Genomic DNA, 12,062 nt, shown 5'->3' with positions numbered 1-12,062 from the left:
AACACTAGCCTAGAGCGCCCTCTGCTGTTAAACACTAGCCTAGAGCGCCCTCTGCTGTTAAACACTAGCCTAGAGCGCCCTCTGCTGTTAAAAACTAGCCTAGAGCGCCCTCTGCTGTTAAAAACTAGCCTGGAGCGCCATCTGCTGTTATAAACTAGCCTAGAGCGCCCTCTGCTGTTAAACACTAGCCTAGAGCGCCCTCTGCTGTTAAAAACTAGCCTAGAGCGCCCTCTGCTGTTATAAACTAGCCTAGAGCGCCCTCTGCTGTTAAACACTAGCCTAGAGCGCCCTCTGCTGTTAAACACTAGCCTAGAGCGCCCTCTGCTGTTAAAAACTAGCCTAGAGCGCCCTCTGCTGTTAAAAACTAGCCTAGAGCGCCATCTGCTGTTATAAACTAGCATAGAGCGCCCTCTGCTGTTAAACACTAGCCTAGAGCGCCCTCTGCTGTTAAACACTAGCCTAGGGCGCCATCTGCTGTTATAAACTAGCCTAGAGCGCCCTCTGCTGTTAAAAACTAGCCTAGGGCGCCCTCTGCTGTTATAAACTAGCCTAGGGCGCCATCTGCTGTTAAAAACTAGCCTAGAGCGCCATCTGCTGTTATAAACTAGCCTAGGGCGCCATCTGCTGTTATAAACTAGCCTAGGGCGCCATCTGCTGTTAACACTAGCCTAGGGCGCCATCTGCTGTTAACACTAGCCTAGGGCGCCATCTGCTGTTAAAAACTAGCCTAGAGCGCCGTCTGCTGTTATAAACTAGCCTAGAGTGCCATCTGCTGTTAAAAACTAGCCTAGAGCGGCCTCTGCTGTTAAACACTAGCCTAGAGCGCCCTCTGCTGTTAAACACTAGCCTAGAGCGCCATCTGCTGTTAAAAACTAGCCTAGAGCGCCCTCTGCTGTTAAACACTAGCCTAGAGCGCCCTCTGCTGTTATAAACTAGCCTAGAGCGCCCTCTGCTGTTAAACACTAGCCTAGAGCGCCGTCTGCTGTTAAACACTAGCTTAGAGCGCCCTCTGCTGTTAAACACTAGCCTAGAGCGCCGTCTGCTGTTAAAGACTAGCCTAGAGCGCCGTCTGCTGTTAAACACTAGCCTAGAGCGCCCTCTGCTGTTAAACACTAGCCTAGAGCGCCGTCTGCTGTTAAAGACTAGCCTAGAGCGCCGTCTGCTGTTAAACACTAGCCTAGAGCGCCGTCTGCTGTTAAACACTAGCCTAGAGCGCCCTCTGCTGTTAAACACTAGCCTAGAGCGCCGTCTGCTGTTAAAGACTAGCCTAGAGCGCCGTCTGCTGTTAAACACTAGCCTAGAGCGCCCTCTTCTGTTAAACACTAGCCTAGAGCGCCGTCTGCTGTTAAACACTAGCCTAGAGCGCCGTCTGCTGTTAAAGACTAGCCTAGAGCGCCGTCTGCTGTTAAACACTAGCCTAGAGCGCCGTCTGCTGTTAAACACTAGCCTAGAGCGCCCTCTGCTGTTAAACACTAGCCTAGAGCGCCGTCTGCTGTTAAAGACTAGCCTAGAGCGCCGTCTGCTGTTAAACACTAGCCTAGAGCGCCCTCTGCTGTTAAACACTAGCCTAGAGCGCCGTCTGCTGTTAAACACTAGCCTAGAGCGCCGTCTGCTGTTAAACACTAGCCTAGAGCGCCCTCTGCTGTTAAACACTAGCCTAGAGCGCCGTCTGCTGTTAAACACTAGCCTAGAGCGCCGTCTGCTGTTAAACATTAGCCTAGAGCGCCGTCTGCTGTTAAACACTAGCCTAGAGCGCCCTCTGCTGTTAAACACTAGCCTAGAGCGCCGTCTGCTGTTAAACACTAGCCTAGAGCGCCGTCTGCTGTTAAAGACTAGCCTAGAGCGCCCTCTGCTGTTAAAAACTAAGCTCAGAATCGATTCGCGAGGCATTCTGAAGAAATTGGAATCGATCCACGAATTGCAGTGCATCGATATATTATCCCAGCCCTAATAGTTATGGTTCTTAAAGCAACACATATCACACACTTCTGCTGTCATTACATGATGTGAGATGTTCCTCTCAGGTCTTCAAACAGCTGGAACAGAGCAACTCTGGAGAACCTGGGGATCCTGCCGCTGTACGTCACCACAAACATATGGAGCAAATTCTCACAGGTAGAGTACGGTAAACACAGGTAAACACGCGGCTGTTTGTGTGCTTCACTGGTAACTCTGTGTGTGTGTGTGTGTGTGTGTGTGTGTGTGTGTGTGTGTGTGTGTGTGTGTGTGTGTGTGTGTGTGTGTATCAGGAAAACAAGCAGAGGTTTCTGAAGACGTTTATCCCTTACCTGAAGAAGAATGAAAAGGCTTCAGAAGCGAAGATCCTCAACATGATGAACGAGGTCAACAAAATCACACGAGTCAAAATCAAGAGATCCGCAGGTGAGAGATACCACAGAAACATTATCACACTAAAGCTTACGTATTTACCCAGCAGAAAAAGTATAAACACAGCAGAAACAGCGGGATTTCAAGAACAACAGATATAATCACACTACATTATGAACTGCCGTGCTCATATTTCTAATATTTCTGAAGCTGCACTGGTGTGTTTTTCTGTCGTGTCCTGTAGATACAGCATGCACTGCTGGAGAAATAACGCAGGTTCAGGTTTACAGCGACATGTTTCCGTTTGCCTACGACGTGACGCAGTTTAACGCTTGTTTGAGCGTCCAAACTGTGAAGGACAACCTGGAGGCCATCACTGATAGAGTTCACGACAGGAGCTTCCAGAGGATCGTCCTGGACAGACTCAACCAGGTAACAACACACACACACACACACACACACACACACACCTGAACACTGCGCTGTCAAATCACAGTGTTGCCATAGAAACACCGTGTGTTTCCCACCCCTCGCAGGCGTATCCTGACAGACTGTCTGACGAGGTGCTGCAGGTCTTAGGCTCCGCCTCCCGCACCGCCACACCTGATGATGTCAGAAAGTGGAACGTGACGAAGATCGACACGCTCTCGTCTCTGATGAACCAACGCAACGGAGACTGGGACCCTGAGATGGTACTGTGTGTGTGTGTGTGTGTGTGTGTGTGTTAGCAGAACCAAACGTCATGAAGTCGGGCTGGTTCAGTGTTCTGATGTGTGTGTCTCTCTCAGGTCCAGCTGCTGGTCAGTAAGTATCTCAGTGTGAGTGGAAACACTCTCGGCACTTCCGAGCTGAACGAACTGGGAGGAACTAACCTGTGTGCGCTGACCGCGAGTGTGCTGAACAACATCACGGCCGCCAGTGTGGAGTGAGTGCACACACACACACACAAACACACACACACACACACACACACACACACACACACACACACACACACACACACACACACCTTGCTCAAGGACACCTCAGTCATTTCATGCCGGTATTGAGAATCGAACCCACAACCTTCGGGTTACCAGCCTGACTCTGTAACCAATAGGCCACGACTGCACCGGAAACATCCCTGAAACTGAACTCTCACTGAAACCTTTTGGAATTGTTGCATATTAAAACATAATTTAGTTTGTTTATTGATCTGTTTTCCTGTTGGTTGTTCTTTGTTTTTTGGGACTTTTGGATGAATGTAGTTTAAACCTGTAGACTCATATGTGCGGTGTGTGTGTGTGTGTGTGTGTGTGTGTGTGTGTGTGTGTGTGTGTGTTTCAGGCGAGCTTCTGCTCTCTCTTTGACCAACTGCAGCTCAGAGAAGAAGTCGATTCTGTTCAGTATCGCTCTGAACGCATTCAGCGCAACAAACACACGCAATACAAACAGCGTCAGCATCCCGACGTACCAGCTGTTGCAGAACTACCTCGGTAACAACACACACACACACACACACACACACACACACACACACACACACACACACACACACACACACACACACACACACACACACACACACACACACACACACACACACACACACACACACACACACACACACACACACACACACACACTGACCTCACACTTCTGCAGTCAGGCTGAACTTGTGTTTGTGTGTGTGTGTGTTTTCAGGTGGTGCTGATTCGACGTTTATTCGTAGACTTGTAAACTCCAGTGTGAATATGGACGTGCCGACCTTCATGAGTCTGAACCAGAACATCATCAACGTGAGTCTCTGTCACTCCTGCTGCTTTAACCTGCGCTTGGGAATCATCAGTGTCTGTGTGCTAGATTCACTTCATCATTTGTGGACAGGAATTTACAGCATTTCCATATTCCAAAAATAACAGCTTGAGGATTGATAAGTTATAAGCTCAAGGCTTTCAAATATAAATGTTAGTTCTGTAAATTGTGGTGGAAAATAAAAATACTTAACAAACATTTAATGTCAAAAGGGTTTGGCTGACAAAGCAGTTTGGGAACCCCTGGTGTAAATGCACAGGAAACATTAGAGGACAGACATTGACCTCAGCCTGTTTGTGGGCTGCTTGTTTTTGCGTCTGCTCGGCCTCACTGGTCGAGGTGTTTATTGATTATTAATAATGAGCTGGTGTGTGTTTGTGCAGGTGCTGAACGTGCCTGATGTGAAGGGTTTGCTGGGAGTGAATGTAGGCGATCTGAAGACGTATGAAAACACGGCACCGGTGCAGGAGTGGATCAGGCTTCAGCCTCAGTCGGATCTGGACTCGCTGAACATCGGCCTGACGGGCGGCAGGAACTCCAGCGTCACTGAAACCAGTACCAGCACCAGCAGCACCAGCAGCACCAGTACCAGCAGCACTAAAGCCCCGTCAGCCGCCGCCACCACAGGTAACACTCACACCCCACCAACACCAGCGCATACACACACCGTATCTCCTGCGTAAGACTATCTCATGAAACATTACTGCGTCTGCTAGACTCTTAACTGGGACTCGTAAAAAACACAGATTTTAGCCTCACGTCATTGGTTGCCTGTGCAGTTCAGAATTTCTTTTAAATTACTGATTTTTGTATACAAAGCATTGCATAATTTGGCCTCAGCATACTTAGTGCATCTCCTTCATATACATAAAGCTTCTAGGTCTCTCAGATCAGCAAATCAGATCATCCTAGACAGTCCAAGGACTGGACTGAAACTGAGTGGTGATCGAGCAGTTGCTGTAGCAGCTCCAATCTACCTCTACATCTCAGACTGGCTCCCTCTTTAGCTTACTTTAAACCAAACCTGAAATTACATTTGCTAGAATTAGCGTTTGGTTCAGTTGGTTAATTGGCAAGTGGCTCTTCACAGATGTGTGTTAGTCATTGTTTTGTCTGAAAGTACATTTTATTTATGTCATTTTATTGTGTGACTGTACAGCACATTGGTCAACATTACGATGTTTTAATAATTTGTGCTTTATAAATAAAATAAATGAAATGAAATTACTGAATAAAGCAGTGTTTCCAACCCGTGTGATCAAGAGAACAAAATCATCACTTCTTGGGAAACTGGTGCAAAATATCAGTAATATAACTAAAAGTTGCTGCAATTGGTCCGCTGGTTAGTCCAGTGATCCAATCACAGTCTCTGCTGAGGCGAAGTCACATGAGGTTTGGGGGATTTATTCAGTAAATGTGTTTCCATAGTAGTTTATACACATGTATTCTTATCGGATAAAACAATTATCGCCCTCAATTGAGCGCATACCTTTTTTATGCACATTTTTAGAATGTATGCGTTTCCATCCAGATTACAGACATAGATTAAAAACGGATTACATAGATATCTTGCACCCAGCGCAATTGACTTTGTACACCGCATGTATCATTCCTATTTTGCACTTTTCCCTCCACAGACGCACGTCAGTAAATTAGGGAATGAACTTGCGCTCCGGGGGCGGTTCAGCGAAAAGAGGAGGCGTGTTCCGGCACAAACGTTCCCTGGTGCTATTTTGCAGTTTCAGAAAACAATTCCGCCACTGACCAGGAGAAACCTAGTCTAAAGTCAGTGGCGCGTTATTCAGAGGCTATTTTAAGGGCGCATGCTTGGCCATAATGTAGCGTGTGCACAACGCGCATACACTTTGCTTCTCTCATCTATCACAGACGCAGCAGTTGACATTTTTGCAAACTATTCATAATTACAAGGAAAAATATTCGACACGAGGGAAATCATTGTTGTGTCCATGAAGATATGAAAAAATAGGCATAAATCTAGCTTACACATTTACCCAAATTATTATACACCTGTTTAACCGAAGCTAATTTGGGTGTGTTTCTCCATCCCCAATGTCACTTCTCTGTGTTTTACGGCCCTGACGAGAACGTCGGTCTCCTCGGCTGTGAACCGCTCCTGGCGTGAGTCTGGCAAATCCGCCGTTATAATAGCAATCCGCCATGGAACAAGCGCGCCTGCTCTTAAAGGGGTCATATAATGCCATTTTTGTACAAGCTAATATGATTCTTGAGGGTCTAAATGAAAAGTTTGTAATACACTTTAATTAAAAATTCTCATTAGTATTGTAAGAAAACACTAATTTTACCTGGTCAAAAACAGCTCTGTTTTCAGCACGCCGTTTAAGTGCATGTGTCTTTAAATGATAATGAGCTTTGCTGACCCCGCCCCTCTGTTCTGTGCGCACACCGTTTGTAATAACACAATAACCATAACACGTTGTTCATTATAAACGTGGGATTATGAATTATATTGAGAACGTCGTATATAGAAAACATGCCGTAATGCACACTGAGTGTAAACAGCTGCATTCATCGTGAAGCGTGGAAGCGATTTGCAAAGATTAATATAAATATTAATATAAAGGCTAATTAAACGTTACACTCATTTCTTCTTCTGGAGGTGCAGCAGGAACACGAATAGTTGGTACCGATCCTTTTTTCAGGAGCAGCTTCTTAACAAAACCAGCTTTATACTGACCCTGGTTTGTAAAGCAGTCTGGTGTGTGAAATGATTCACGCAAACATGAAAGCATTGACGTTGATCGTGGGGAATATTCCCTTCGAAAACAAACTCATGTTAGGAACATCAACATGATGCTGTGTTCATTATTACACCCAAGAACAGAACACCACACTCGCTTAGACACCATTCTGCTCCAGCGTATCAACAATGCGGACTATGATGACAGCTCGCTCAGGGCGGGTCTGTGTTGAAACGCTGCTGTCAATCAACAATCGTGGGAGGGGCGTCCGACTGTGTGATGTCACATGGTCAGACGGCTCGATTTGAGAGAGGGGAAAACATATAAGGAGATTAAAAAAAAACACTGGATGGATTTTTATCATTATATGATGGTTGTGTACAGGCACTGCCAACACACATTTCAGTACAATCAACTTGTAAAAGTGCATGTACCATTATATGACCCCTTTAAAGGGAATGTGAGATGTCGCTCTGATTGGTTTATTTCACGTTACGCCCAAACCACACCTATGAGTAATGAAGCTACTTCAGACCAACACATTTTAGATTTGCATCGGGCGCAAGAGTCATTTATCCCGCCGGTATAATAGCAACAGCGCCCGAGACCCGCCAACAAAGTTACTTGTGTTTCAGATCGTTAAAATAGGGCCCATAGACAACAAACATAGATTGCATAGATTACAAACATAGATGACATAGATTAAAAACATAATTACATAGACTACAAACATAGAGTACATAGATTACAAACATAGACCACAAACATAGATTACAAACATAGATGACGACAAGCTGCACTGCTCTTATGATGACCTGTTATTAATGAGAGTTATCAGGAACTGAGAGGGGAGTTTCACTATATAAAATGAATACATTTAAGACTGAGTGCAGTTCAATCATCAGAGGTGTGGTTGTGTTATAGATGTGGAAATCAGCCTTGAACTATCATTGTTTGTGTCATATTATGGCAAGCCGTTTTAACTTTTATTCATTTCCAGGATATGAATTGTTGATATCAAACATGTAATTGTTGATATCTGTAATTATATTTTCACTAGTGAAATGTCACCATAGGCTGCCATTCAAAATCAATTGTTGATATCAAGAATTGATTTCTTACTAGTAGAAATATAATTTTTGATATCAATAATTACATTGTTACTAGTAAAAATGTGAATTACTGATATCAATAATTAAATTGTCACTAGTTGAAATGTCTATTCTTGATATCAACAATTGAATTGCTACTAGTAAAAATTTTCATTTTTGATATCTGAAAATGTATTTCTGATATCAATATAATTTCAGATATCTAAAATGGCTTTCTTACTAGTAACAATCACATTCATGGTATCAGAAATGAACATTGTCCATATAGTATGGCAAGCCGTTTTAGCTTAAATTGTACCTAGCGTTACTCGTCGTAATTGCATTTTTACTAGTAAGAATTCAATTAGAGAGCTCTACAATTGAATTGTTACTAGTAAGAATTACAATTAGAGAGCTCTCTAATTCAATTATTACTAGTAACAATTACAATTAGAGAGCTCTCTAATTAAATTCTTACTAAGAATGCAATTACAGAGCTCTCTAATTGAATTTTTACTAGTAAAAATATGAATTAAAGATATGTATAATTGCAGAGCTCTGTAATTGAATTAAAGAGCTCTGCTATTACATTCTTACTAGTAACAACTGAATTAGAGAGCTCTCTAATTGGAATTGCTACTAGTAATAATTGGATTAGAGAGCTCTCTATTTAAATTGTTACTAGTAACAATTCCATTGTACAGCTCCGTAATTAAAAATGAATGGAAGTCAATGGAGACATATGACTTGTAAAAATTCATTTGTAGAGCTCTCTAATTGGAATTGTTACTAGTAAGAACCGAATTAGAGAGCTCTGTAATTGTAATTCTTACTAGTAATAATTCCATTGTACAGCTCCGTAATTAAAAATGAATGGAAGTCAATGGAGACATATGACTTGTAAAAATTCATTTGTAGAGCTCTCTAATTGGAATTGTTACCAGTAAGAACCGAACTAGAGAGCTCTGTAATTGTAATTCTTACTAGTAATAACTGAATTAGAGAGCTCTGTAATTGTAATTCTTACTAGTAGTAATTGAATTGGAGAGCTCTCCAATTGTAATTGCTACTAGTAAGAATTGAATTGTAGAGCTCTCTAATTGAATTCTTACTAGTAAAAATGCAATTACGACGAGTAACGCTGGGTACAATTTAAGCTAAAATGGCTTGCCATAATTTCTGATATGTGAAACTGGAATTTCCACTAGTAAGAAATCAATTCTTGATATCAACAATTGATTTTGAATGGCAGCCTATGGTGACATTTCACTAGTGAAAATACAATTACAGATATCAAGAATTATAGTTTTTACTAGTTGAAATTCAATTGTTGATATCAAGAATTATCATTTTAACTAGTGAAAATGTAAATGCTGATATCAAGAATTAGCATTGTTACTAGTGAAAATGTAATTCCTGATATCAATAATTAAATTGTCACTAGTTGAAATGTCTATTCTTGATATCAACAATTGAATTGCTACTAGTAAAAATTTTCATTTTTAATATCTGAAAATGTATTTCTGATATCAATATAATTTCAGATATCTAAAATGGCTTTCTTACTAGTAACAATCACATTCATGATATCAGAAATGAACATTGTCCATATAGTATGGCAAGCCGTTTTAGCTTAAATTGTACCCAGCGTTACTCGTTGTAATTGCATTTTTACTAGTAAGAATTCAATTAGAGAGCTCTACAATTCAATTCTTACTAGTAACAATTACAATTAGAGAGCTCTCTAATTAAATTCTTACTAGTAAGAATGCAATTACAGAGCTCTCTAATTGAATTTTTACTAGTAAAAATATGAATTAAAGATATGTATAATTGCAGAGCTCTGTAATTGAATTAAAGAGCTCTGCAATTACATTCTTACTAGTAACAACTGAATTAGAGAGCTCTCTAATTGGAATTGCTACTAGTAATAATTGGATTAGAGAGCTCTCTATTTAAATTGTTACTAGTAACAATTCCATTGTACAGCTCCGTAATTAAAAATGAATGGAAGTCAATGGAGACATATGACTTGTAAAAATTCATTTGTAGAGCTCTCTAATTGGAATTGTTACTAGTAAGAACCGAATTAGAGAGCTCTGTAATTGTAATTCTTACTAGTAATAATTGAATTAGAGAGCTCTGTAATTGTAATTCTTACTAGTAATAATTGAATTAGAGAGCTCTGTAATTGTAATTCTTACTAGTAATAATTGAATTAGAGAGCTCTGTAATTGTAATGCTTACTAGTAGTAATTGAATTGGAGAGCTCTCTAATTGTAATTGCTACTAGTAAGAATTTAATTGTAGAGCTCTCTAATTGAATTCTTACTAGTAAAAATGCAATTACGACGAGTAACGCTGGGTACAATTTAAGCTAATACGGCTTGCCATACTGCAATTGCATTCTTACTAGTAACAATTCAATTGTAGAGCTCTCTAATTGTAATTCTTACTAGTAACAATTCCATTGTACAGCTCCGTAATTAAAAATGAATGGAAGTCAATGGAGACATATGACTTGTAAAAATTCATTTGTAGAGCTCTCTAATTGGAATTGTTACTAGTAAGAACCGAATTAGAGAGCTCTGTAATTGTAATTTTTACTAGTAATAATTGAATTAGAGAGCTCTGTAATTGTAATTCTTACTAGTAGTAATTGAATTGTAGAGCTCTCTAATTGAATTCTTTCTAGTAAAAATGCAATTACGACGAGTAACGCTGGGTACAATTTAAGCTAAAATGGCTTGCCATAATTTCTGATATGTGAAACTGGAATTTCCACTAGTAAGAAATCAATTCTTGATATCAACAATTGATTTTGAATGGCAGCCTATGGTGACATTTCACTAGTGAAAATACAATTACAGATATCAAGAATTATAGTTTTTACTAGTTGAAATTCAATTGTTGATATCAAGAATTATCATTTTAACTAGTGAAAATGTAAATGCTGATATCAAGAATTAGCATTGTTACTAGTGAAAATGTAATTCCTGATATCAAAAATTGCCATTGTTACTAGTAGAAATCTAATTCCTGATATCAATAACTACCATTTTAACTAGTGAAAATTGAATTGTTGATATCAAGAATTCATATCCTGGAAATGAATAAAAGTTAAAACGGCTTGCCATAGTCTGATGTAGATCTAAAGATGTCAAGTGTCCATTAGTCTTTTTGAACTGCTCAGTTCGGGTGACTGAAGAAATGTGCTGAATGTGTGTTTGTAAACGGTAATTTGATCTTAATATCTGTGTGTGTCTCTGCAGCTGCCGCATCCAGAGTTTGGGCACCGGCCTTTCTGCAGCTGCTCCTATTGGCTGTTACCATGACGACACTGATGACATCATCCTCCCTATACTGACCGTCTCGCCCTCTCTGTGTCTAGTATTTAAAAGAGTTTCTGCACTTTCGCCTGTAATGCACTTTCACTTTTCACAAATTGTTGTGAACAGTTTCTGTGTGGAATTGACGAATAAATCATATTTGATTCAGATGACACACATTTATCAGGATCAGTCATTTACTGCTGATGTTTCAGAGAGAACGCTTGATGTGCTCACATCTGATTTACATCAACATTGTTAAGATTCGACCCACTTCAATTCTAAATCTCAAATACATTTAGTTAAAATAACTGAAAATCGTTTTTGTTTTGCACATGTGTGATGAAAATGAACATTTGTGAATGTAATGTAGAGGGCTGTAAACTGTTGTAAACCTTGTAAAGAGATTATCCATGAACCATCAACACTACAGGTCACTCCACAAGCGCTGAAACTGTAATAAATGTAAAAACTGTGTATGGATAACAGCATATGATGGTGTCTTGGTTATCATTTTCACACATTTTCTTCTATGTAAAAAAAAAAAAAATCATTCAATGAATTTTATTGCAAAATCTGCACACCATTTTCTTCACACTGTAGAGTTCAGTATGGGTAGGCAGAGGACATAATGTGCTGGGCTTTTAAGACGTGAATTCTGGGCGCACTACATCTTCTGTCGAGGAGAGCTGTTGTTTTATGTCCATTGACTCCCATAGTAGGAAAACAAGTCAATGGCTACTGTCAACTGTCTAGTTACCAACATTCTTTAAAGTATCTTCTTTTGTGTTCAACAAAAG

The 12,062-nt window shown here is 40.5% G+C and overlaps 1 protein-coding gene across 1 annotated transcript in view; it reads left to right on the top strand.

Moving 5' to 3' along the window:
- The window catches only part of mslnb (mesothelin b), a 65,956-nt gene extending 54,203 nt beyond the window's left edge, over positions 1-11,753 (top strand). The window contains exons 123-131 of the mRNA XM_082164492.1: positions 2,025-2,115; positions 2,250-2,382; positions 2,573-2,760; positions 2,865-3,020; positions 3,117-3,253; positions 3,655-3,803; positions 4,012-4,106; positions 4,506-4,749; positions 11,206-11,753. Of these exons, the coding sequence (XP_082020618.1) occupies positions 2,025-2,115; positions 2,250-2,382; positions 2,573-2,760; positions 2,865-3,020; positions 3,117-3,253; positions 3,655-3,803; positions 4,012-4,106; positions 4,506-4,749; positions 11,206-11,300 (1,288 nt within the window). The 3' untranslated portion in view covers positions 11,301-11,753. The remainder of the gene's footprint in view (positions 1-2,024; positions 2,116-2,249; positions 2,383-2,572; positions 2,761-2,864; positions 3,021-3,116; positions 3,254-3,654; positions 3,804-4,011; positions 4,107-4,505; positions 4,750-11,205) is intronic.
- The last annotated feature ends 309 nt before the right edge of the window (positions 11,754-12,062 follow it).

Source organism: Leuciscus leuciscus (assembly GCF_965113295.1).
Source record: "Leuciscus leuciscus genome assembly, chromosome: 3".
Lineage (NCBI taxonomy): Eukaryota > Metazoa > Chordata > Actinopteri > Cypriniformes > Leuciscidae > Leuciscus > Leuciscus leuciscus.
The sequence above is the reverse complement of the archived record's forward strand: the minus strand, read 5'-3'. Positions and strand labels throughout refer to the sequence as shown.